The 20,391-nt window shown below is 44.3% G+C and overlaps 4 protein-coding genes across 6 annotated transcripts; 3 read left to right on the plus strand and 1 right to left on the minus strand.

Moving 5' to 3' along the window:
• Window positions 1-333: 333 nt before the first annotated feature.
• Window positions 334-4,868, minus strand: phf23b (PHD finger protein 23b). The gene is made up of 5 exons (XM_084487067.1): window positions 4,358-4,868; window positions 3,160-3,191; window positions 2,927-3,019; window positions 2,161-2,809; window positions 334-2,050 (listed from the first exon to the last, which is right to left on the minus strand). Exons 1-5 carry the CDS (start codon window positions 4,383-4,385, stop codon window positions 1,857-1,859), a joined length of 996 nt encoding a protein of 331 aa, XP_084343193.1. The 5' UTR covers window positions 4,386-4,868; the 3' UTR covers window positions 334-1,856.
• Window positions 4,869-5,085: 217 nt separating this feature from the next.
• elp5 (elongator acetyltransferase complex subunit 5) lies at window positions 5,086-7,475 on the plus strand. Its single transcript, XM_084487220.1, has 8 exons — window positions 5,086-5,359; window positions 5,452-5,512; window positions 5,598-5,678; window positions 5,790-6,001; window positions 6,513-6,688; window positions 6,783-6,878; window positions 6,971-7,071; window positions 7,186-7,475. Exons 1-8 carry the CDS (start codon window positions 5,305-5,307, stop codon window positions 7,292-7,294), a joined length of 891 nt encoding a protein of 296 aa, XP_084343346.1. The 5' UTR covers window positions 5,086-5,304; the 3' UTR covers window positions 7,295-7,475.
• Window positions 7,476-7,826: 351 nt separating this feature from the next.
• On the plus strand, window positions 7,827-15,314 carry LOC311368301 (CTD nuclear envelope phosphatase 1A). Of its 3 annotated transcripts, XM_084487094.1 has the most exons (9): window positions 7,827-8,181; window positions 8,279-8,528; window positions 10,507-10,573; window positions 11,341-11,459; window positions 11,551-11,622; window positions 12,235-12,351; window positions 12,707-12,818; window positions 13,615-13,699; window positions 13,819-15,314. In XM_084487094.1, exons 2-9 carry the CDS (start codon window positions 8,424-8,426, stop codon window positions 13,880-13,882), a joined length of 741 nt encoding a protein of 246 aa, XP_084343220.1. In that variant the 5' UTR covers window positions 7,827-8,181; window positions 8,279-8,423; the 3' UTR covers window positions 13,883-15,314. The 3 variants fall into 3 exon arrangements, with proteins under 3 accessions (XP_084343220.1, XP_084343219.1, XP_084343221.1); XM_084487093.1 differs by having other exon boundaries at window positions 7,827-8,528; XM_084487095.1 differs by lacking the exons at window positions 7,827-8,181; window positions 8,279-8,528 and adding an exon at window positions 10,005-10,031.
• Window positions 15,315-16,956: 1,642 nt separating this feature from the next.
• gabarapb (GABA(A) receptor-associated protein b) lies at window positions 16,957-20,054 on the plus strand. The gene is made up of 4 exons (XM_084487590.1): window positions 16,957-17,159; window positions 17,961-18,039; window positions 18,158-18,276; window positions 18,922-20,054. Exons 1-4 carry the CDS (start codon window positions 17,070-17,072, stop codon window positions 19,000-19,002), a joined length of 369 nt encoding a protein of 122 aa, XP_084343716.1. The 5' UTR covers window positions 16,957-17,069; the 3' UTR covers window positions 19,003-20,054.
• Window positions 20,055-20,391: the final 337 nt, after the last annotated feature.

Genomic DNA, 20,391 nt, shown 5'->3' on the forward strand with positions numbered 1-20,391 from the left:
GGATTCATCAAGTACCCATTGGGAAGAAAACAGTTAATAAGGATGTCAGCTATTGTCTTCTTTGCTGCTGGCTTCAACGGACATCTACACCAATCTGAATTCTGCATAATGGTCTATTTTTCAATCATCGTATACATTTATCTTTCTTGATATTGCAGATTATCAATATTGATTTAACCGATGTCTACAATATACGTTGAATGTCACCCTCTAGTGGCAAGACAAAAATATGACAAGCACTTCACTGTGTGCATGAAGGAAACTGCGTAAATAAAAACACTTTTAACTGATTAATACCAACCCATATTAAAAAGAATATAAAACCAAATCAAATGATGTTTCCCCAAAACGACCTTTTATTTGTCAAGCTACAATTAAAGAAAACAAAATCAGAATGCAGAAAATATAGTATTTGCTTGGCTATTTTCTCTTCACTTTCACATATGTACAGTTGTCAAAGAACAGGATATGTACATAAATTTGAAGGAGTGGTATGAAGAGTGCAAATTCTACTGGGGACTAACCAAGACTCTCCCACTGGGAAAAGGAAATGCAAATGGTAAATGGTAAAAACAAAAACAGAAAAAAAGGACCACCATTCGTTGACCATTTTTGTTTGTCCTAAACCTCTAGTTCTGTACACTACGGTCAACTTCCTTCTTGACGCGAGCCAATTATATCAAAGACTCCTGTTAATTGGAGGACAATCCCTTACCGGCTTTACAGGAAGAAAAACAAAAAAATATTTTACAACCATTCATGCACTGTCTCGCAACTGCCTCTCGCTTTCTTCTTCTTCCACAACTGAAATTCAGACAACTAAACTTTGGAACAAATAACATTAGGTTCAAAGATTAACCTTAAAATAAAAAAGGTAGTATATGGTAACTTTAAAGCAACAGTTGACAAGCCAGACAGAATTGTTAAGCACTGAATCATGAAGAGTTGTTACATACATAATGAGACTGCCCATAACCCATGTGCCTAGCAACAGGTGTATGAGGGATCGTCTTTTAAAAAGTGCACTGTTGGAAAGAAAAAAACTATGTTCTGCATGCATTTTGAAGTTCAGACGTTTATATTCCATTTGTGTACAGTTCAAAAAAATTGATTGAGTCGAGTATTTCTTTTAAATACAAATATCTTTAAGATTGAAAACGTTCATGGAGGTGTACACTTCAAGACAAACTCAAAACTGCTAAATAAAAGCAAACTAATTGCTGAAATTTAAAACGGAAAGTGAGCTGCCCATCTAGAACATAGACAATTCTAAACGTATAACAATAGTGACCTTTTCCTTCAATGTAGTCATGTCGTTTGTTTTTTTTACAATATAAGGGTTTGCATTGATTATAAGTATGTGTGTGTGTGGGTAGGGGGAGATTCACTCCAAAGTCAATTCTATTTTTCTTTGGAACTGAAAAAAAATGAATGTCTATCCCAAATATGACATACCTAACTGGGAATAATTATGTAAACCGACACGGTAGATAATTCTGTTATATCTAAAAACCAAAATGTACCCCTGTGGTCCATCTAAAATTGAATCAATCGAATTACAAAAAGACAATTCTCCACTGAAACCGTGGCATTCCATCGAGCTGTGTGTGAGCGGGCGCAAATAAAAAATAAAGAAGCAGACTTGACAAATGAAGAATGGCTGTGATTGTCTTGAAGAGGGTCACCTACAGTTTCCACCCAAACAGATACTGGGGTGTTGTGGCGTTAGGCATCGCAGGGATTAGGCGTTTCTGAGGACGACGATGAGGACCAAAAGAACAAATAAACAAATAAACAGGTCTCGTGGGAGGTCTTGTGAGTGTGCTCCGTCCGCCGTGGCTGCTGCTGTCCCGCGCTTAAGGGTCTTTCTTGTGGCCTGAGCGTCGCACGTCCCTGCACTTGTGGCAGTAAAAGATGTCAGGAACGTTGGACTTCTTGATCTTCGCGCACGACAAGTGCACCCAGATGCTGCACTGGTTGCACTCGATCATGGGCCGGCCAGCAAACGGCTTCCCGCAGTAGCACGTGATCAAGTCCCACGAATCGTCACCTGTGACGTCAACACAAAGGAGAGCAGAAGGGTTACCAAACAAGTCTCCTGCCCAAGTCTCCACATAGCCGTTACCAAAAAACCTCCTGCATGCATGTGGACAGACATACCTGACTCCACCATGATGTCTTCGTCTGCGATCCAGGTCTCGCCCTCACTCGAGCTCATCTCCGCCTCCCGGTTGGACTCGTCCGTCTGGACCTTGCCGGGCCCCTGGGCGCCGGGGGACATCGCGCCGTGTGCCAGCAGCTCGTCCCGGACGGGCCGCGCCTCGGGGCCATGCACGTGGCCCGCCTCCGAGTCCGTCTCGCTCTGGGTCGTGGAGCTCTTGAGCTTCTTTGGTGCCTTGGGTTGTTTGGGGTTTTTACTGCGCTTGATGCGCGCACGCTTCTCCCCCTCGCTGCTGCCGCTGTCCGCCACCGTGCCGGCCGAGCCCAGGGAGAGCTTTTTCAACTTTTTGTCCTTCTTGCGCTCGGCCTTGTGTCCGACCTGGCTCTCGTACAGAGAGTCCTTAAGGCGCATTTTGTCCAGCAGGCTGCTATCCGAGTGCATGCGGCGGATGTTCTTGCCCTTGTTGGCGCGCGCTTTGCGCACAAACGTGTGGATGGTGTGGATGTCGGAGCTGCCGTCTCCCCAGGTGGCGCCCATGGAGCTGCCTCCTCCGTTACCACCGCCCCCGCCGCCGCCGCCACCTCCGCCGTCTCCCGAGAGCCCCGAGCTGTGAGCGGAGCTCGAGGAAGTGGGCGACCATGAGCTCTCCTAAGGAAGGAAGAAAGAAGGAGAGCTTAGTGTTTCCTCAAAGCCAAGGTATGAGATACACCTGTAACACTTTTTGATTACTCTGCATTTCCTGAGCCACTGAATGGGGTTGCTCACCTCTTTTGGGCTTGGGATGTAGCCGGCATAAGCCAAAACAAAGTTGCAAAACTTGTTGAAGTCCTCCACTGTCCTCTTTCTCTTTTCAGGAGGCTGAAGAATAGAGGAAGATAACTTTTATCAGGATGGGTTATGTATGTTTGGAAACAAACACGGTTAATGTAAATATGTAGATGCTCACTCATTAAAAAGGCAACAATCAATGAAAAAGGATATATTAATATTGTACTCACCAGAGGCTCAGTCTTGCATGTCAATAATGAATCTAAAAAAAAAAAGTGGAAAAATGTTACGTTTTTAAAACTCAACAAATTATTCATAACCATTACTACGCGGTATCATATGACATAAATGCATGTTTGATTCTACAACTTAATGTCGAACGCAGCTGTAGTTATTACCACAAGAAAACTAGTTTCAAAGAACCCTAAAGAAATTTGACAACTGCAGTTGCGCCCATGGCCACTAGAGAAAGAACCCCCGAATTTATTTAGTGGCGCTAGCTAGTCAGTGGAGCTAGTTAGTCAAATGCTTTAGCGTCGACGTTATCCCACATCCAACGACACAGCCATCACACCAGTGGCGAAAACGTTGACTTCGGCACTAGTTTTAAGGAACACGATCACAGCTGGCGAGCATTTTCTGACAACTATGCAAAAGGCTAATCCAACATGCTAGGTCGCCTGCTAGCACCCAAGACGCACTCGAACGCAACAAGTACGAACGAGCCCTCGATCCACACAACTGGTCTGAACTGAGACTTTAGACGGAAAACACAACGTCGCAGGTCTTTGGAAACGACCGAAGCCAACACCTATTAAAAAAAAATAAAACTCGACCGAGGTGCAACAACCCCTGCCTAGATTGGAGTTAGCTCGGCTACAGATGCACCGTTAATGGTGGCGCACCAACCCGTTAGCTTCACGGGGATGTGGGATAAACGCATCGTTGGTGTTCATGTCCTCGACCAACACAGTGGTTTATAGTTGCACCACGTCCCCATAAGTGTATTTTGGTCAAAGTGTGTGATGATCGGGCGTCAGTGTTGGGGATTACAGACGGTATAACACGCTATAGTGGCGCGCGGCACAGCGCGAGCTAGCGCTAGGTGCTAACGCCACAAACAAGACTGGCGCTGGCTTTAATACAAACTACACAGATAATCCAATTAAACATCACTTCTGAGATCGCCGTGCACGATTGAAGTTCGGGTCGGGTGTGCTGTAAACACTCGCCTTTTCCGAGTTAACCGAATGTCGTCACACACACACACTCACATACACACACACACTTACACACACACTCATCCCAGCCCCATGTCTACAATAGGGTCGCCAGGTGGGTTAGTCCTCCGGAGCCAAAGCGATCCAAAATACAAAAACACACCCTCGATCGAAGCATCCACTGCTCATTTTATCCGCAGATACATACCTTGGTGCTCGGACATTATTCCAAGCATTGTCGCCTCACGGACGAGGCCTTGGCTCTAGTCGCAGATGAGGCGAGCTAGCCGCACCGGAGTAGCCGTCGCGCGGTGCTCGTCCCCCGGCGTGTCTGCGCCGCGCAGCCGGCCGAGCGGCGAGGCAGACCCGGTCCTAGCGTGGAGCCTCTCAGGTCGTTTCGGTACAACTGTGCGTCCCGATATCGGTGATCGGGAAACGGCAGGATCGGTCCACGGCGAACTAACGTTACGGCGGATTCGTCTGTGTGTGGTTGGCTATCTGTAGCTCATTTTCTTCGTCGTCGCGAGCCCCCCGGTTGCAAACACAATCCTCCGAGTCGAACTAGAAGTGTGGCAGCTTGTAGGTGCCATTTAGGAAGGCGCAATTGCGTTGTGTAGATCCGTACACAAAATGCATACTGGCACCGGTTATTGTTCGCAAGTTTTTTCCGTGTCTTACGATCTACGTACGGAGCCCGAGTAGTACGACTAAAAATACAATTCCGCAGCCTTGACTTCCACGGCGCGCCGCCGCACACAGCCTCTTGTGGTTGTCAGCGGCCTGACAACGCCCGGTGCATGCTGGGGATTGTAGTTTACCATATTGCACTGTGCCACCGCTGAGACAAAACCGTTAGCCATTTTAGAACTACAAGTACCGTGTGGTACGGAACGGAAATGGGTGCTCGGGATTTGCAGTCTTTTTTACCCGGGTATAGCCATGCTACTTGGAGCATTGTATAGGCGGTAGTATGAGCAGTCATGTCATGAAATTCGACATGTATATACCATCGGTAATCAGTCGGATTTATATACAGACGTGTGTCATTTTATGACAAACCTTCTTCTGATCTTGTATATCTGAATGAACTATATATACACGTTGGCGTGTCCAATTTGTGTTAGCTAGCTGAAGCTACCTGGGCTGGATTCTGTCATGTTGCTCGAATTGATCCAGGGAACTGAGGGAGGAGGGCTCATTATAATACAAGGTAAATTGTTGTTCCCCTGCACGGATTGACATTGCGAATGGTTGTATAATATGCGAGGAGCATTGCTCATGATCATTCATCTACATTTGCAGATTCTATACATTATTCTGGGCGGGCCCTTTTGATGGGCTTTATCAAAGCGGCATTAAAGAGGTGAGCTTCAGTCGTTTTTTCGTTTTCTCATTCCCTGTAGTCCGTGTAATGATTTAACTGCTTGATCTATCGATCTTTTTTTTAGGGATGAAGTTGTCCATTTACTAGCGTTTGAACTTCATGAAGAGGAGCTAAAACGTGAATTGGATCATTCATGCCTCCAAAGGTACGCCCATTTTGACACCTTTTATTGCTAGCATGTATAGGCATATAACACTGAATTCGGTTGAGCTTGATTATATACCTTTTTGTTGTTGTGTTTTATTTTTGAATGCAGGTTAAAATTTCACAACGCTTTCCATGACCCCCTTGGCTGGAATGAAAATCCCCCTTTCACAGTCCACCAGTTCATCACGTCAGAACTCGACAGTCTTCTGACCTCGAATCAGCACTCTAAGCCGGTTACCCTGGTCATCGATTCCTTCTCATTCATTCTGAGACATCTCAGTGCTTCTGCTGTATGTACAACTCTACAACAGTTGAAAAAGGGTAAGTCATCATTTAGATGTCTGCACATATTCAAAAATGTTTTTTTTCTATGTATCTGATCGTGCTCTGTCATGGATGATGTTGGGCAGTCTCTACTCTCAATAATGTAATTTAAGATTCATATCTAAAGTCGGATGGCACACAAGCTCAAATCTAGGTAAATGGGCATTTCACCTTTTTTACTACATATTTTCAACCAATCGTGCTGCTGGACACGGGAATCTGTGAGCACTTAGCTGTAGTAAACTGTAGAAAACGGTCTGTAAACATTGCAAATCAACATTCTGTAGCCGCCTTATAGAAAGCTTCATCATTGTTCTTCGGTAGTGCCGCCTACCCCAGAAGTTCTGCTTCTGCATAGTATGACCGCTGGATCAGAGATGAGGCAATCCCAAACATACCATGGCGACATTACATATTTTAACACTACTCTTGTTCTCTACATTATTGTCTCACCTGAATCCTCCTTTCATGTATTAATCTAACACATGATGTCGCCTCTGTGCTCTAGGGGGAGCTGTGAAGACTACTCTTGGCCTGCTGCACTCTGACATGCATCACCACAACATGGTGGGAAGCATATGCCACCTCGCCACTTCAGTCCTAACCGTCGCGCCCGGGCACCAATGCCATGAAGCCATGGCGAAAACGATCAGGCGTGCAAAATCTGGAAAGATATCGCAAGCTGTAAGCTTTTATATTTCTATAGCCTTGTCTTTTGTCACCATGTTCTTGTGCCAATGCATCAACCTCATTCATGAAAACAGTTGCTTGTCCCCAGGAGGAGAGGTTCAGCATAAGTGACGATATGACTGTGAAGGTGCAGAGCAGGCCCGTACCAGTCGGATCCGGGCAGGGAGATGCTGGTGATGCCGAGGTGCGGGACCTGCTTTACTCATCCCTGTATGTGGTTTCACTGGAATAAGGGTTGCAGAGGCTGAGTGGTTATTTATATTTTTGTTTCTTTAGGTGGACCCGATGGCCAACCTGACCTTCAACCTCCACTTGTCAGACCAGGAGCGCCAAGCCAAGGAGAAGCTAGCACTCCCCTTTGTCTTCAGCAAAGAAAAGTAACCAACATTTTATGAAAGCAACCACTTTCTATGAAAATGTTCCCCTGTTATAACAAATCAAGACAACCACAACCATGCATCTTTATTCTTTTTTCTTTTCTGTTTTGACAGAAAATCCGCACTGCTTCGCCCAGGGCCAGGGTCCGGACGGATTCATTATGAGCCCGATGCTAACGATGACTATGATCAGGAGGACCCCGACGATGACCTCGACATCTAGTTTATAAAAACCCACTGATGTGTCTTACATTATGCCCTGCCTTGAAGTTTTATATTGCAAGGAAGCACACGCTGCTTTCCATCATTTACTTGGTTCTTTGGATTCAGTTCTGCAGACCTTTCTTTGGGAAAAAGCCTGTATATTTTTTATGATACAAATAAATGCCGGTCGGTATACTGAAGTGGGTGTCTTATTTATTGAATGTTTTGATTGTGTCTAGATTATAGAGTACAGTCTTAAACATCAAATTAGTGTGTGAACAGAATATAATGAATAACTTTAGTAGTTTAATGAATAGGTTATTTATGGATTTCCTGCAGATATATCTAATATCAAAACGGGCACCCGTACTACCACGGCTTTTTACTTCCATAATAAAACCCTTAATCTTTTGAAATTCCATTTCCTGGGGCGAAAAAAAAACTAAATTCAAACTCAGTAACCGCTCGTCCACGTCTGTTTATTTTCTTTCCACGTGGACGTGCCGCGCGCAACCATTTCGTTCTTTACGGAAGTGACGGCAAGACGGCGATGGCGGCTCGCAGTTTCATTCCGGATTTGCAGTGAACTACAAACAGATTTTATGCTGGCTAGCTCGACTTGAAGGACCGGGAAAACCCTTAGCCATATCGGACGTCGTATGAAACCATAGCGAGTCGGCTCGACACTTAAAGACGCCCAGACCTAAAGTTGTATCGTATTTTTCAAAGGTTCAAGGTGGTCACCCTGTCAAGCTATTGATAGCTAGCGGGCTAATAGCTAATTGCTACACCGATTTTTGGGCCAGCTTGTCTACGAGCCGCGGGGAGAGACTCTTGGAGACGCAGACGTCCTGTAGCGTGTACGTGGTAAAGCGTACACGTGGTAACTTACGAACTATACTATAGGTACAATGTTTGTGCATTATCTTCGGTGAGAGTCGGGCCACAAGTGTGCAGAGCGAGGTACTCACACGTTTGCTTGGCCTCTTGTTTGAACTGCTAGTTCGGCTGCTGCGGATAACCGGACGGACTTTGTATCGCTGTCAAGCAAGTTCCTTTCAATTTACCTCACATCTTCGTGCAGCTTCCGAAACCGACCCAGAATATACGTTTTCTTCTTCCTGCGGGGTCTTCAGTAGCGGATCAACATGCTCAAGACCCGACAGTGTTTACTCGGCATCCGCACTTTCCTCAATGTAACGTCCAGACTATGGGGGTTCATTTTGTACATTCTCAGAAAAAACCTCCGAACGGTGAGCATGATATCAAGTGTTATCGGGTGGGAGCCTATACTAGTTTGAAATTAACCTGTATGAACCTTTGTAATGCCTGTAATGCTAAAGTCATGTTCAACGGGTGTAATGGCCTAAGTTCACACACTTCCCTCCAATTTTGAACAAAACGGGATGCATCATTTACTTTTCACAATGGGTGAAAAATCGTCAGCCACCCTCACAAAAACTTAAAATGAAAGCTAGAGTTTAACTTTAATACTTGTATCTAACTATTTTGATAGGCTTTGACGTCAAGTTGTCAGTGGCCTACGTTTCACATTTACCAGAGGGGTAGACTATCTGACGTGAGCAGTAAACACCGTAGCAACAGATGAATGAATGAACCAATGCACTCATGCACTTTCACCTTCTTTGAGATTCAACTTTGGCAATGCAATAGACATGGCATTTGACTGAGGCCCACTGCGTGTAGCTATGCACACAGGTGTTGGGATGTTTATAGATATGCATCTGCGATGCTGAATGGACTTTGTTACACTGCCTCACAGTTAAAGTCCCAGTTGGAGCACTGCCTTTTCGTTATAATCCTGGTATTAGGGGTATGTCTAAATCTTTTATTGTTGGGAACTTGTAGTCACGTGTCAGCATAGTGAGTAAATAGTCCAGTCCAGGTTGTGGATAAACTCTCCCAGATATTTTCAGCACAAAGCTTCTACTGTTCTTTCTCTTTCCTTCACTCTTAGTACTGCCATTGTGCACTAGGTTTGCTATCTCAAGGCAAAGTGTCCCTAGCATTTCAATTCCCCAACATTAAAAAACAAATGGCTCTTTATTGATGAGGCTTAATTGTACATCAAGCCTTAACATGGTTATTGTTTCTGAGAAAGACAAACGCCAACATCTTAGCAAGAAGCCCGTTCTCTAAAAGGGTCAAGGTGCTCCCAGACTGGAGCGGCTACCCAGGGTGATAGTGGTGGACTTTACCCCTGTTGTATTATGAATATCCGGACTGTCATGCCCCAGAGTTCATAACGCCTTTTCCTGTGATTGTGAGTCCACGAAAGGAAGTTGCTCCTCTGTATCTAGACAACCATGTGACGTCCAGGTACCTTAACGCCTACCTAATAATATAATCACTCGCACATGAGCTACAAACAGCTGACTGCACCTGGTCATCAGTTGATGGCCAGGTGGAGTCACCAGAGAGCTGATGCGGCCGTCTCACGGTGTCCACATCTGCTGCTGCCAACGGGCTTCCCCTCGCATCACCCCCTGCCAGGCTGCTGTGAGTGGAGGCCCCCCCCTTCGCCGGCTGCTCCTGGTACTGCCAAGCAAGCCCGGCCCGGCCAAAGTCACCCTGCAGGGCTTCCTTTCCCACCGTATCACCCTGCTCCGCTGACACCCGCAGACAGCTGGGGGGGGTATAAATAGCCCCGGCGGAGCAAAGAGCAGAGCCTTCGGGCCCCAGCACTGAGGGTACTCTTTGGAGTCATTTCCATGAGATCAGAGCCGGCAAGGCGGGTAAGGGGGAGGAGGTGAGCGCTAAGGCTAACGGGTTAGCACAGCACTAATATGGCACGGTTGTCCAGGAACAGGGTGGATGACTGAGTGGAATTACTTCATATTGTCTAGAATAATGTTTAAACAATTTTCGACATCCTGCCCCCAGCACAGATGGTTCTATTTTATTGGATTTTTAGGTAAATCAAGCTTTATTTGTATTTTATTTGCCCTTAAAGAAACCTTAAACAATATTTAGTCCCGTCTTTTTGATCTTGTTATTTTCCAGGAAAATGCAAACACGTTCTTACAAATGAGATAATCAAACAACCAGGTTATAGGTTGAATTGGCATTCATTTTTCTGCTTTTCAAAAATGACATGAAGTCGGCTTCATTTATTGTTGATACAATTATTTGCGTCGATAACGTGTACTGTTGTTGCACCACATTATCTGTTTTCAGTACTTAATGTGCATTGATTTTCTGTGTTTTCAGATAATCCAGTACCAGACAGTGCGCTATGACACATTGCCTCTCTCCCCCATATCCAGAAACAGACTCAGTGAGTATGCTTTATCAGTCTCTTCTCATATATACCCAGGACTCGGTTATTAGTCAGCTGACTGGAACTGGAAGTATATCTTTCTAGAATGGTAATATTCGGTGTAGAAGAGCCCAAAGTCGACCAGCAGTAAACGGGTACGAGTAACGCAAAGACGAATGTTATGAGGCCGGGAGTGCTGATCTGGCAGACACATGGTGTGACGAGATGCCTCCCTCTGGCATCATGTAACCTTACCTTATGTAAATTCACCTCATTCACCCTCACCCCAGGAGACATTTGTGTAAAAGGTCCTTTTAGGTAAATGCCGTCTGTATGTGTCATGCACCGTCATCCGGATTTCTAGTTTTGAGAATGTCTGAATGATTTTACATATTTGTTGGGTGTTTTTTTTTTTTTTGTTTTTTAACCATAGGACAAATCATGTGTTTTTTTCTAATGATAAAACGCAAGCTCAGCTTAAATGTCATCATGTGACATTTTGAACGGGAGTTGGTTCTTGTTTGGTCCCTGATGCCCCTGTATTCCTGTGATCAATGCTATTTATAGCCATCGCAGAGAACATAATTTTAAAATGCCATTATAGTATCTCTTTTAGTATGGGCTTCTTCATGTCTGCCTGCCCTGGGGAGCATGTGCACCCTGTAGGTGTCCTTGAAGAAAATCATGTGTGGTCCCATCCCTCCGAGGTGTTAGATTACACTGCCTGCACACGTTTTCCCCTACAGAAAGAGAGTGTTCATTCAGACTTGTTTGTGTGCCATCAGATGCTGTGAAGAGGAAGATTCTAGTTCTGGACTTGGATGAAACGCTGATCCACTCGCACCACGACGGGGTCCTTAGACCCACAGTCAGACCTGGCACACCGCCAGACTTCATCTTGAAGGTGTGTACGAGCCCACGCGACAGGAACAAGTTGAGTTTGTTTTGAGATGTTCCTAGCCTCTCATTCAATGTTCTCCCTTTTCTTTTCGCAGGTTGTGATTGATAAACACCCAGTCCGATTTTTTGTACACAAAAGGCCACATGTGGACTTCTTTCTAGAAGTGGTGAGTGCCCTTTTGAAGTTTCCTGTAATCATTTTCCCAGTTGAGTGACAGAAATGTATTTCTTTGCGGTTTCTAACGACCCCCTATTATAGGCCTTAATCACAGAGGTATAATAGTTGGGATCCACGCAGGTGTATCTCATCATGACTCTTATGAGGGCCGATGGCATGCATACAAACCCATCATTAGCTTAATGATTTACACAAGTATTCTGCCCCACTATCACACCTCCGTGATCAAGGGTATGTCCACATTTTGTACTGAAAACTCCACAAGCAAAAGCCAGAGGGACAAAGTTAGCTGTCTTTTGTTTTATTTTATTAACCGCCACTGCCAACAATTACAATTACTCACATCTGGCAGCTGGGATTTAACGACGATCAGTAAATCAACAGAAATTAAATTGATTGTATAAAGTTAATATTTCTTGGCTTTTCTTTTGGCGATTATTATATTTTTCTTGGCTCCTTGGTTCTGTTCGATGCCGAACAGAACCATCAGCGAGTAGCAACTCTTGGCTGGGCCGTTATTGCAGACCCAGGACTCATGTGGCCTTCACCCATGTCTGTTTATTGGTCCTGAGACGCTAAGATGAATTGTCCCCATGTCCAGGTGAGCCAGTGGTATGAGCTAGTGGTGTTCACGGCCAGCATGGAGATCTATGGCTCGGCGGTGGCGGATAAGCTGGACAACAACAGGAACATCTTGAAACGCAGATACTACAGACAGGTACTCCATCACTCTTCGGTTACCCGGTGTACAAACCATCACCAGTTTGTGGCATTGAATATGGTACCATAGGGGTGGCAACCATTCGGCATTGTCACTATTTGCTGGATTCAACTTGAATGTTAATGTTAATGCTAAATTCCCTATTCAGTCTGATTTGCGGCAAATTATGGCACGAATGCAGAGCAAAATGTTAGTAAAATGACGTCCTTTTATAGTTCAAGAAGTTATATCAACTGTTTTCCATAATGTCATCTGGCATACACTCGTGCTTCACCACAACCTTGTTTAGGTTTTTGTTTATTTGTATGTATTGCATTGCGTCCAACGCCTTGTCTGTGTGTCCCCTCGGCAGCACTGTACGTTGGACCTAGGCAGCTATATTAAAGACCTGTCCGTGGTCCACGCCGACCTGTCTAGTATCGTCATCCTGGACAACTCGCCTGGCGCCTACCGGAGCCATCCAGGTACACACAAATGAATGAATAATGACCTTTCATATCATACACATCATCATTTTGAAGCTTTTATAACTTAGGTCAGCGATCCTAGTTATTTTAAGCATTACCTCATGAGACATCTGTGCCAAATGTTGGCTCCAATCTCCTCCTGGTTGTGACACCAAGAGGAACAAACAGCCATGCACTTGGATGGAGGTCTCTGAAACACAAGCTCACAGCTCTCTAAATCTCGTTAGAATCTCTCCAAAATTAGTTTTTAAAAACCCAAGGTTGAAATGGCATCTACCTAGTCGGGAACCGAATCTGGGGGACCCTTCCCTCACTCTCCCTTTCTCACTTGTGCAGCCCTTGAGAGGTATTTGAGCCTGAAAATGACTTGGAGTATGCTTTTTGATTCTGTCATGGGTATAAGGGAAGTGAAAGCTAGCTGTGTTGTCTGTGCACAAGCAGCTTTAACGAGGCCCTGTCGGTATTGATATGTGACCTTGTGATATGCGTCACGTATTGGCCAACAGAACCTGCTGGCCCGCTGCAATACAAACTCGCTATTGTGATTTTGGATCAGCGCATTAAAGCCAACCACAGTCTCAACAAGTCATCAGTGTATACACAGCCCTTTGGAAAAAGATCATATTGTTTCTGGCTGGACTGGAACTTATGTCAGAATTGATTTTAATGACACACAGCCCGGAATGGTAGAACTGGAAGAAGACCCAACCTGACAGACAAGGCCCAGAGTAACACATCATGCACTGTTCTTTTATACACCTTTTTTATATTTGTTTTCTTTTCTTCTTTGCAGACAATGCAATACCCATCAAGTCCTGGTTCAGCGACCCTAGTGATACAGCACTTCTTAATCTGCTGCCTATGCTGGATGCACTAAGGTAACCAGGCACCTTTGGCTTTCACGTGCACCACATGTTGGCGTTTACATTGTGAGTGGGGTGGCCGCAAGCCCGGAGGAGACTCACACGGCTCCTTGTTCTGCTTGTCTGTCCCCCAGGTTCACCGCTGACGTTCGCTCCGTCCTCAGTCGGAACCTCCAGCTGCATGGACTCTGGTCATAGGCCCAACGAGGAGGGCCTTTGGCTTGTTGAGGGGCCCCCCACCCTCCTCTGCCGGCTCCCCCCCCCCCCCCCCGTCCCCCCACACACACACACCCACCCCATACTCGTCACTCGGGTCCCCGCCTGGCTGAGCCACTCGGCCCCTCTCCCCTGAACAGCTTCTCTGGTGCTGTGGAGAATGGGGGGGGGCTGGGGGCGACGTGCCTGAGAAGGGATGAACAGTTGGGGGTGGATGGAGCTCAAGACTCCTCGGGGAACCGATAGGGAGCCGGCTTTAGTTTTTTTTTATTATTATTTTTCTTTTCTTTTTTTTTTGCTTTTTGAAAACCAGAATGGAGCCTCTATGCCTTACCGCTCCTGACACTGACCTCGGCGCGCCCGGAGGTGCCATTGTGCGTGCGCGGGTCGAGGGTGTGCTTGCCGCGTTTCCGTGTAGTCTTTTTAAAACTTTTAGTTTTGATGACGATGGGGAAGAGGATTATCAGTGTGGCAACAAAGGACAATTATCTCGTATTGGCTCTTCTCCATCACTCTGAACATTGCACTTCAGTAGACGGCGACCACCCCATCAGTTTACCCCGACGACAAAGGTTTTAGATCAATCGCCCGAGACCCAGCGGTGATTAGTGCTATCTGACGGAAATTTCTGAGGTACTTCTCTATATATTTTTTTTTTCACCAGGACGGATAAATGTATGTGATGTGATGAATTTTTGCTTGCTACCTACCATCCATAGAAGTCTTTCCGGACAAAACATCTGAGCAGACTGATATTCTTCCTTCTTTCGTTATTTTTTTCCTTTACCACATTCATCACTTTCTCAAACTCTGTAAGTGACTCAGTGATATTGACTGGACTTTAAAAAAAAAAGAAAAAAAAGTGGCTGTTAATGAGATGACTGCTGTCACTTTTTCAATTTCTGCTGTTTCCTCTTCTGCTATTATGCTATATTATGACTTGGATACCATGACATTTTGCGCCTGTCCCTTTTACCATGTGATACCATCCTAATTTCATTTAATGACTTGCACTTAATTCTTGTTTTTGTTGCAGTTGGTTTTGTATCCGATTCATATTTTCAGCCTGCCCCTTTTTAAATTGACCTGCTCCCCATACTGTATGGGTTCAACCGTCTTACCTGCCATCTTTTAAATGCCTTCTCAACAATCTCAGTCTTGTCAAAGCATAAAATGGCTTCTTATCGGCTGTCTCCAAGTCTGTGTTACTAATAAAACACTTGTCAGTATCAATCAACTCTATCTTCTGTGTTTTTCATGCTTTTTAATCTACAGTGTCTACGTTTGGTGTTTAACATTTGGGCCTTGTTTATTAAGACATTAAAGCTAGAGTATGCCATTTGGAAAAACTAGCCAAAGTACGTCATCCAAGAAAGTATCCAACTGAAAAAATCCCACCCTTCGCTTCCGGCCTCCCTCCAAGCCACTCCAAACACGTGACTAGCTCGCAAGGTTTAGCAATAGGTCTGTCAAGCCTCGTGGAAGACCCTGGCTATGTGCAATGGGTGCACGGGCTGAGGGCATGCAGGTAGTCTGGTAGTAAGGGAGATGGGCAGGTAAACCGTCCAATAAGTTAATTGAATGAAATTATTGAACAGGCCTGTGACAGCCACAGTTGCAGTATATTTTTGTCATAGAATTTTTTGATTTTCAACTTTGACAACTATGTTAGAATGTTGCCTAAGTAAATGCCTACTGTACCTTTAAGCTCGTTTGTGAAGAAGCCAAAAAGAGTAGGCAGGAGAACAAAACAACATACCCTCTACTCTGATTTACACTTGATCACCACCTAGTGGTCAGACCTAAAACTCATCGTACTTTCTCCTGGGGTGACCCAGGAAAGAAAGTTTAAATACTTGATACTAGAGCACGCTTTACAGGTTAGTTTTGCAAACTCTGTTATATGTAAAATTTCAAAACATTTTCTTTACACCAATGGGCAGTTGAAAAATGTGAACGGCTCTTTTGCAGTTATTTCATGAAAACAACTAGTTTCATTCTACCTCTGTTTATTATAAGCTTTGCTAAACACAAATGTAAATTAATATTGAATGATTGTATTGTTGGATTTGTAAATGAGAAACATAGGAATAGTATATGTTCATGTACGGTTTGAATTAAAAACTATCTTGAAACCATTCCAATATTGTTATCCATTCCAAACTTCTCTATTCTGTATAAATAGCCTACTCAACAAAACCTTGTTTGGATAGGTTTGTTTCCTAATAGGCCTAGAGCAATGTTCTTAGACTAATGCACAACTAAAATGGTGTGTGTGACACACACACACACACACACACACACACACACACACACACACACACAATCAAGGTGTGTCAGTGTCCTCTTTTTTTCTGTTCCAATCAATTCGATCAATATCAAGTGAAATGTGATCTGAAATTCTGATCACTCACTGTTTATGCTGAATTATCTTATGTTAGTGTTCATCCACACTGTTGACATTATTCTATGAATTAGTATTATTTACATTTAATTGTTTGATAAAATACATCGTTTAATATGCCTTGGTTTTATGCTGTCATCCTATCTATACCATATCACATTCCACACCCCATGTCATTTTTATTGTGCATGGGGTAAAGTTAAGGATGTTGGTCTTTACTTGTTGGACCGTGACCATAACCAATGTCTGTGTTTCTTAACCGATAAGGGCTAGACTACCACAGTTCTCAAATGCAGCATCTTGCCTCACTTCCTCAGAGTGTTTTTCTTGCTGGCAACTGCAGGGCCCGGGTCATATGACAAGGGCAGATGCCGCTTCACAACCGTCGCTATGTATTCAGATACAGCGCAGTCGTTGTGCAAACGAATATAGTCCCCCTTAAAAGGATTCATAGCTTTACAGATAGAGTTTACGATGACAGAAAATAGAGATTACCTTGGCCAAAATACATGATATTAAAAAAACAGCAATACTGTGTTTTTTTCAAAAGAAACAGAGCAGTGTATCTTTCATTTGGACGTTATACGTAGTCATGTTGTTATTGTATCCCTCCGCGTTAGTCGCACTAGGAAAACAGCTGTAGCGAGCTAACGCTAGTTAGCACCGTTTGTTTTCGCCGAGTGACACCGAAAATATATCGTCCGCTGAAAAACCACACGAAAACAACTCTTCCCGACCGACCATCCGTCTGTCGATCCTTACACCATGAAGTTCCAATACAAAGAGGAGCACCCCTTTGAGAAGAGGCGATCAGAGGGCGAGAAGATAAGGAAGAAGTATCCCGATCGGGTTCCAGTAAGTTGGGCTGTTAGCGCACCTTTAGCCCAGCCCGTGTTGTTAGCACTCCGCTAAAGCTGGCTAGCACGGCCAGCCTCAACGATTGTTCCTCCATCTAATAATGATCTAACGCGTTGCCCGACTCGATCGCGGGCTGTGCGTTATTATACCACGTTTATAACGCCGATGGCGTTGTTGTAAGGGTGTGCCACCTTGCGCTCCGTGTCTGTTCTGTTGTCGTGTCTCTCCGTGTCTTAAAAACCTCCGACGGCCTGACGGAATACACCGCAGGCCACACAACGCTGCTGCCTTCCCGCATAGCGTTGACTCCTCGCAGGTCTACTGTCTGCGATCACGGGGGGGTGATTTGTGTTTTCTAATCAAATGATCGTTTACATCTTGTTGTCTTCCTGGTCATTCGTATATGTCGTCGCAAGCCTCGTCCTCTTGTGCGTTTTGTGAAGGATTAACCTTACACTGCAATGCCTCCAAACTACCCTATGTCGATATAAGATAAACGATTGTTGTTTGTTTGAGGACAGGGTGTGGAAATTGTGAGACCGGTAGAGAGTACCTTAAAATAGGTGTTGTTAACCAATCGGATGGGGCCTACTTGTTTACGTCAAGATTGTTTACCCTCGCCCGTCTATGAACGCTATGGCGGACAAGGCATGATAACATGTCTTACCACCCCGTACGAATATTGCTTGTTTGAGAAGAGGATAAACGCAGTAACCAAACAATACAGACTCAATGTTCGGTATCTGTAAACAATTAATTTATATTTTTTTATCTATTCTTCTTTTTTTTCACGATCAGGTAATCGTGGAAAAAGCCCCCAAAGCCAGAATAGGAGACCTGGACAAGAAGAAATATCTGGTCCCCTCAGACCTGACGGGTAAACCTAGCTCATTACAGCAGCATAATATATGTATGCAATTATTGGCGTAACCTAATACCAAAGGCATCCCGTTTTGCCTGTTGAAAACTAAACCCTGCCATGTTATCTTTCCCAGTGGGCCAGTTCTACTTCCTCATCCGGAAAAGAATCCACTTGCGGGCGGAGGATGCTCTTTTCTTCTTCGTAAACAACGTCATTCCACCCACCTCAGCCACCATGGGACTGTTGTACCAGGTAAGCCCTAGAAGCCCCCCCCCCCTCCCAGATCAGATCAACCGCTGCCCCTTCAGGTGAAGCAGACATTGGTGGTCCCCTTCCGGTTGTAGTCTTCCGGTTGCTAGGTGACTACAGCAGGTTAAACAAACAGGTCGTCTTACTAGCAACCGTCCTCAGCCAACTGGACCTTTTCCATAGGAGACAAAACACCCTATTGTGTTATAGGTGCTAGTTTACCACTTCCACGTTTAATGGGCAGTATTTCATAACATTATGATTAACTAACTGTGACTGACGTCATGACTAACATTTGACATGGGCTGTTGATTTCTAAGATGGACAGGTTGGAAAACTAGCAGTCTGGTATGCAGTAACTAGAGTAGCCGGTTACAGCAGGTGAACCATTACGATACTACCATAACAACTAGCTAGAGTGGAAAGGGCCTGCAAAATGGGTTATTGACATCCGCTCTCAGCCTGGACCTGACAAAGCTCTTTTATGGACGATTGACAATCAAGGGTGGATTTTTTTTTTTTGGGGGGGGGAACCACCATCAAGATCAAAATATGTCTCTATAACAGTTCCCCACATAACACTTTCAATTACTGTTTACGCTCCATCAAGCTTATGTTGTATTTTATATTTTCTCCCTCTCTTTTTAGGAGCACCATGAAGAGGACTTTTTCCTCTATATTGCCTACAGTGACGAGAGCGTATATGGAGAAAGCCAAAGGGAAATCTGATCCCACTACCTTGATCCCACGACCACCACCACCACCACCACTCGTCTTCATTCTCCCTCCCTTCTCTCCTCCCCTTTTCCCTAAAGTATTCCCATCATTCATTGAAATATTAAATCCAGTTCAGCAGCCTCGAGGCCCCAGAGTACATATGTCATATGCACTTCCACCACCGCTCCTTGACACCGCTCCCCTGACCCCCCAATCACCTCCCTGCGTCTCTTTATTACTCTTTCTGCAGTCTGACTCTGTGCTCGCCTGCTCCTGGCTTCTTTACCCCAAGGACATTGCTTGAGTGGTTCCCTGGCCAGTTTTCGCATCATATATATATATCTATCTATGGATAGATATATATGCTATTTGGATGCCATTTAAAAGCAAAAAAAAGAGAGAAAGTTAGGTTATAACCCAGTCTTTCGTTATTTTGTAGTTATGTTTAAGTTGAAGGAAGAACAAGGTTGTAGTGTGGAGTGAATGTTAGAAAAAATCAATTCTGGGTGACAATGATAATAATTTGCGGCTTATTCAGTTGGGATAATTGTTTTCCTCTTTTTTTGGAGTGTAATGCATCTACCAAGGGTTGGAGATACGGCATTAGTCACTAGCCGAGCCGCGTTTGCTTTTGGCTGGGTGAATTCTTGATTCTACCAATACATTTTGGCGACATTCTCCCCTGGAAAACTAGAGTGTCTAATGAATGAAATAGTCTTATCAGACACTCTGCTAATTTACAAGTTAATAACCTCAGTTCAGAACTGATTTTAGACTGAAGTAGAACAACATGTCAGACTAATGGGTCCTCCACTGTCAACGCCTGCTTTCAGTGGTCGGTTTCCTACTTTAATGCTGTTATGATTATTGATGTAATTATTGTTCTTTTATGTTTTAGAAGGCTTCGTTTATAAAGGTGTCGTAAAGCGCAGTCCAATTATGTTTTTGACGTTTTGGTTCCACTTTTTTATTTTAAAGAAAATTATTTAACTCTGTATGCAGCTGCATTATATAGCTCTTTCTCTCCACTCGTGAACATACCAGATAAAATATGATAAAAGCCAGGGGCGTTTCCTGTTTTTATTGACAATTAATGATGAGCATGTTATGAAACTGGACTCCCATCATCAGAATCTGCCTTATTAAAGAACATGACTACTCTGAATTTAAGTACACTAGACAATATATGCATGCAAACAGCTTTTTTTGGGGCACAGTTCAGGATTTTGCCCTCCAGGTTAGTTATGTAACACGATATAAACATTTCTCAGACGTTGTTCTGAGCATGTATATGCTCCTGTATATAATTAATAAATACATTTTTTTAATAAAACAGGACTGCACTCATACTGAAACGAATATTTATCAGAATCCCCTTGGTATAATCTCATGTCTTTGGAT

The sequence above is a fragment of the Micromesistius poutassou genome (assembly GCF_964030765.1).
Source record: "Micromesistius poutassou genome assembly, chromosome: 23".
Classification (NCBI taxonomy): domain Eukaryota; kingdom Metazoa; phylum Chordata; class Actinopteri; order Gadiformes; family Gadidae; genus Micromesistius; species Micromesistius poutassou.

Excerpts from the sequence above, each read along its gene's own strand:
- phf23b (XM_084487067.1), bottom strand. The coding sequence starts at position 4,385 with ATGCTTGGAATAATGTCCGAGCACCAAG. Across the intron at positions 3,192-4,357 it reads AATAATGTCCGAGCACCAAG|ATTCATTATTGACATGCAAG; the intron begins GTATGTATCTGC and ends TTTTTTTTTTAG. Across the intron at positions 2,051-2,160 it reads AGACATCATGGTGGAGTCAG|GTGACGATTCGTGGGACTTG; the intron begins GTATGTCTGTCC and ends TTGACGTCACAG.
- LOC311368301 (XM_084487093.1), top strand. The coding sequence starts at position 8,424 with ATGCTCAAGACCCGACAGTGTTTACTCGGCATCCGCACTTTCCTCAAT. Across the intron at positions 8,529-10,506 it reads TCAGAAAAAACCTCCGAACG|ATAATCCAGTACCAGACAGT; the intron begins GTGAGCATGATA and ends CTGTGTTTTCAG. Across the intron at positions 11,460-11,550 it reads CGCCAGACTTCATCTTGAAG|GTTGTGATTGATAAACACCC; the intron begins GTGTGTACGAGC and ends TTCTTTTCGCAG.
- gabarapb (XM_084487590.1), top strand. The coding sequence starts at position 17,070 with ATGAAGTTCCAATACAAAGAGGAGCACCCCTTTGAGAAGAGGCGATCA. Across the intron at positions 18,040-18,157 it reads GGTCCCCTCAGACCTGACGG|TGGGCCAGTTCTACTTCCTC; the intron begins GTAAACCTAGCT and ends TATCTTTCCCAG. Across the intron at positions 18,277-18,921 it reads CCATGGGACTGTTGTACCAG|GAGCACCATGAAGAGGACTT; the intron begins GTAAGCCCTAGA and ends CTCTCTTTTTAG.
- elp5 (XM_084487220.1), top strand. The coding sequence starts at position 5,305 with ATGTTGCTCGAATTGATCCAGGGAACTGAGGGAGGAGGGCTCATTATA. Across the intron at positions 5,360-5,451 it reads AGGGCTCATTATAATACAAG|ATTCTATACATTATTCTGGG; the intron begins GTAAATTGTTGT and ends CTACATTTGCAG. Across the intron at positions 5,679-5,789 it reads GATCATTCATGCCTCCAAAG|GTTAAAATTTCACAACGCTT; the intron begins GTACGCCCATTT and ends TTTTGAATGCAG.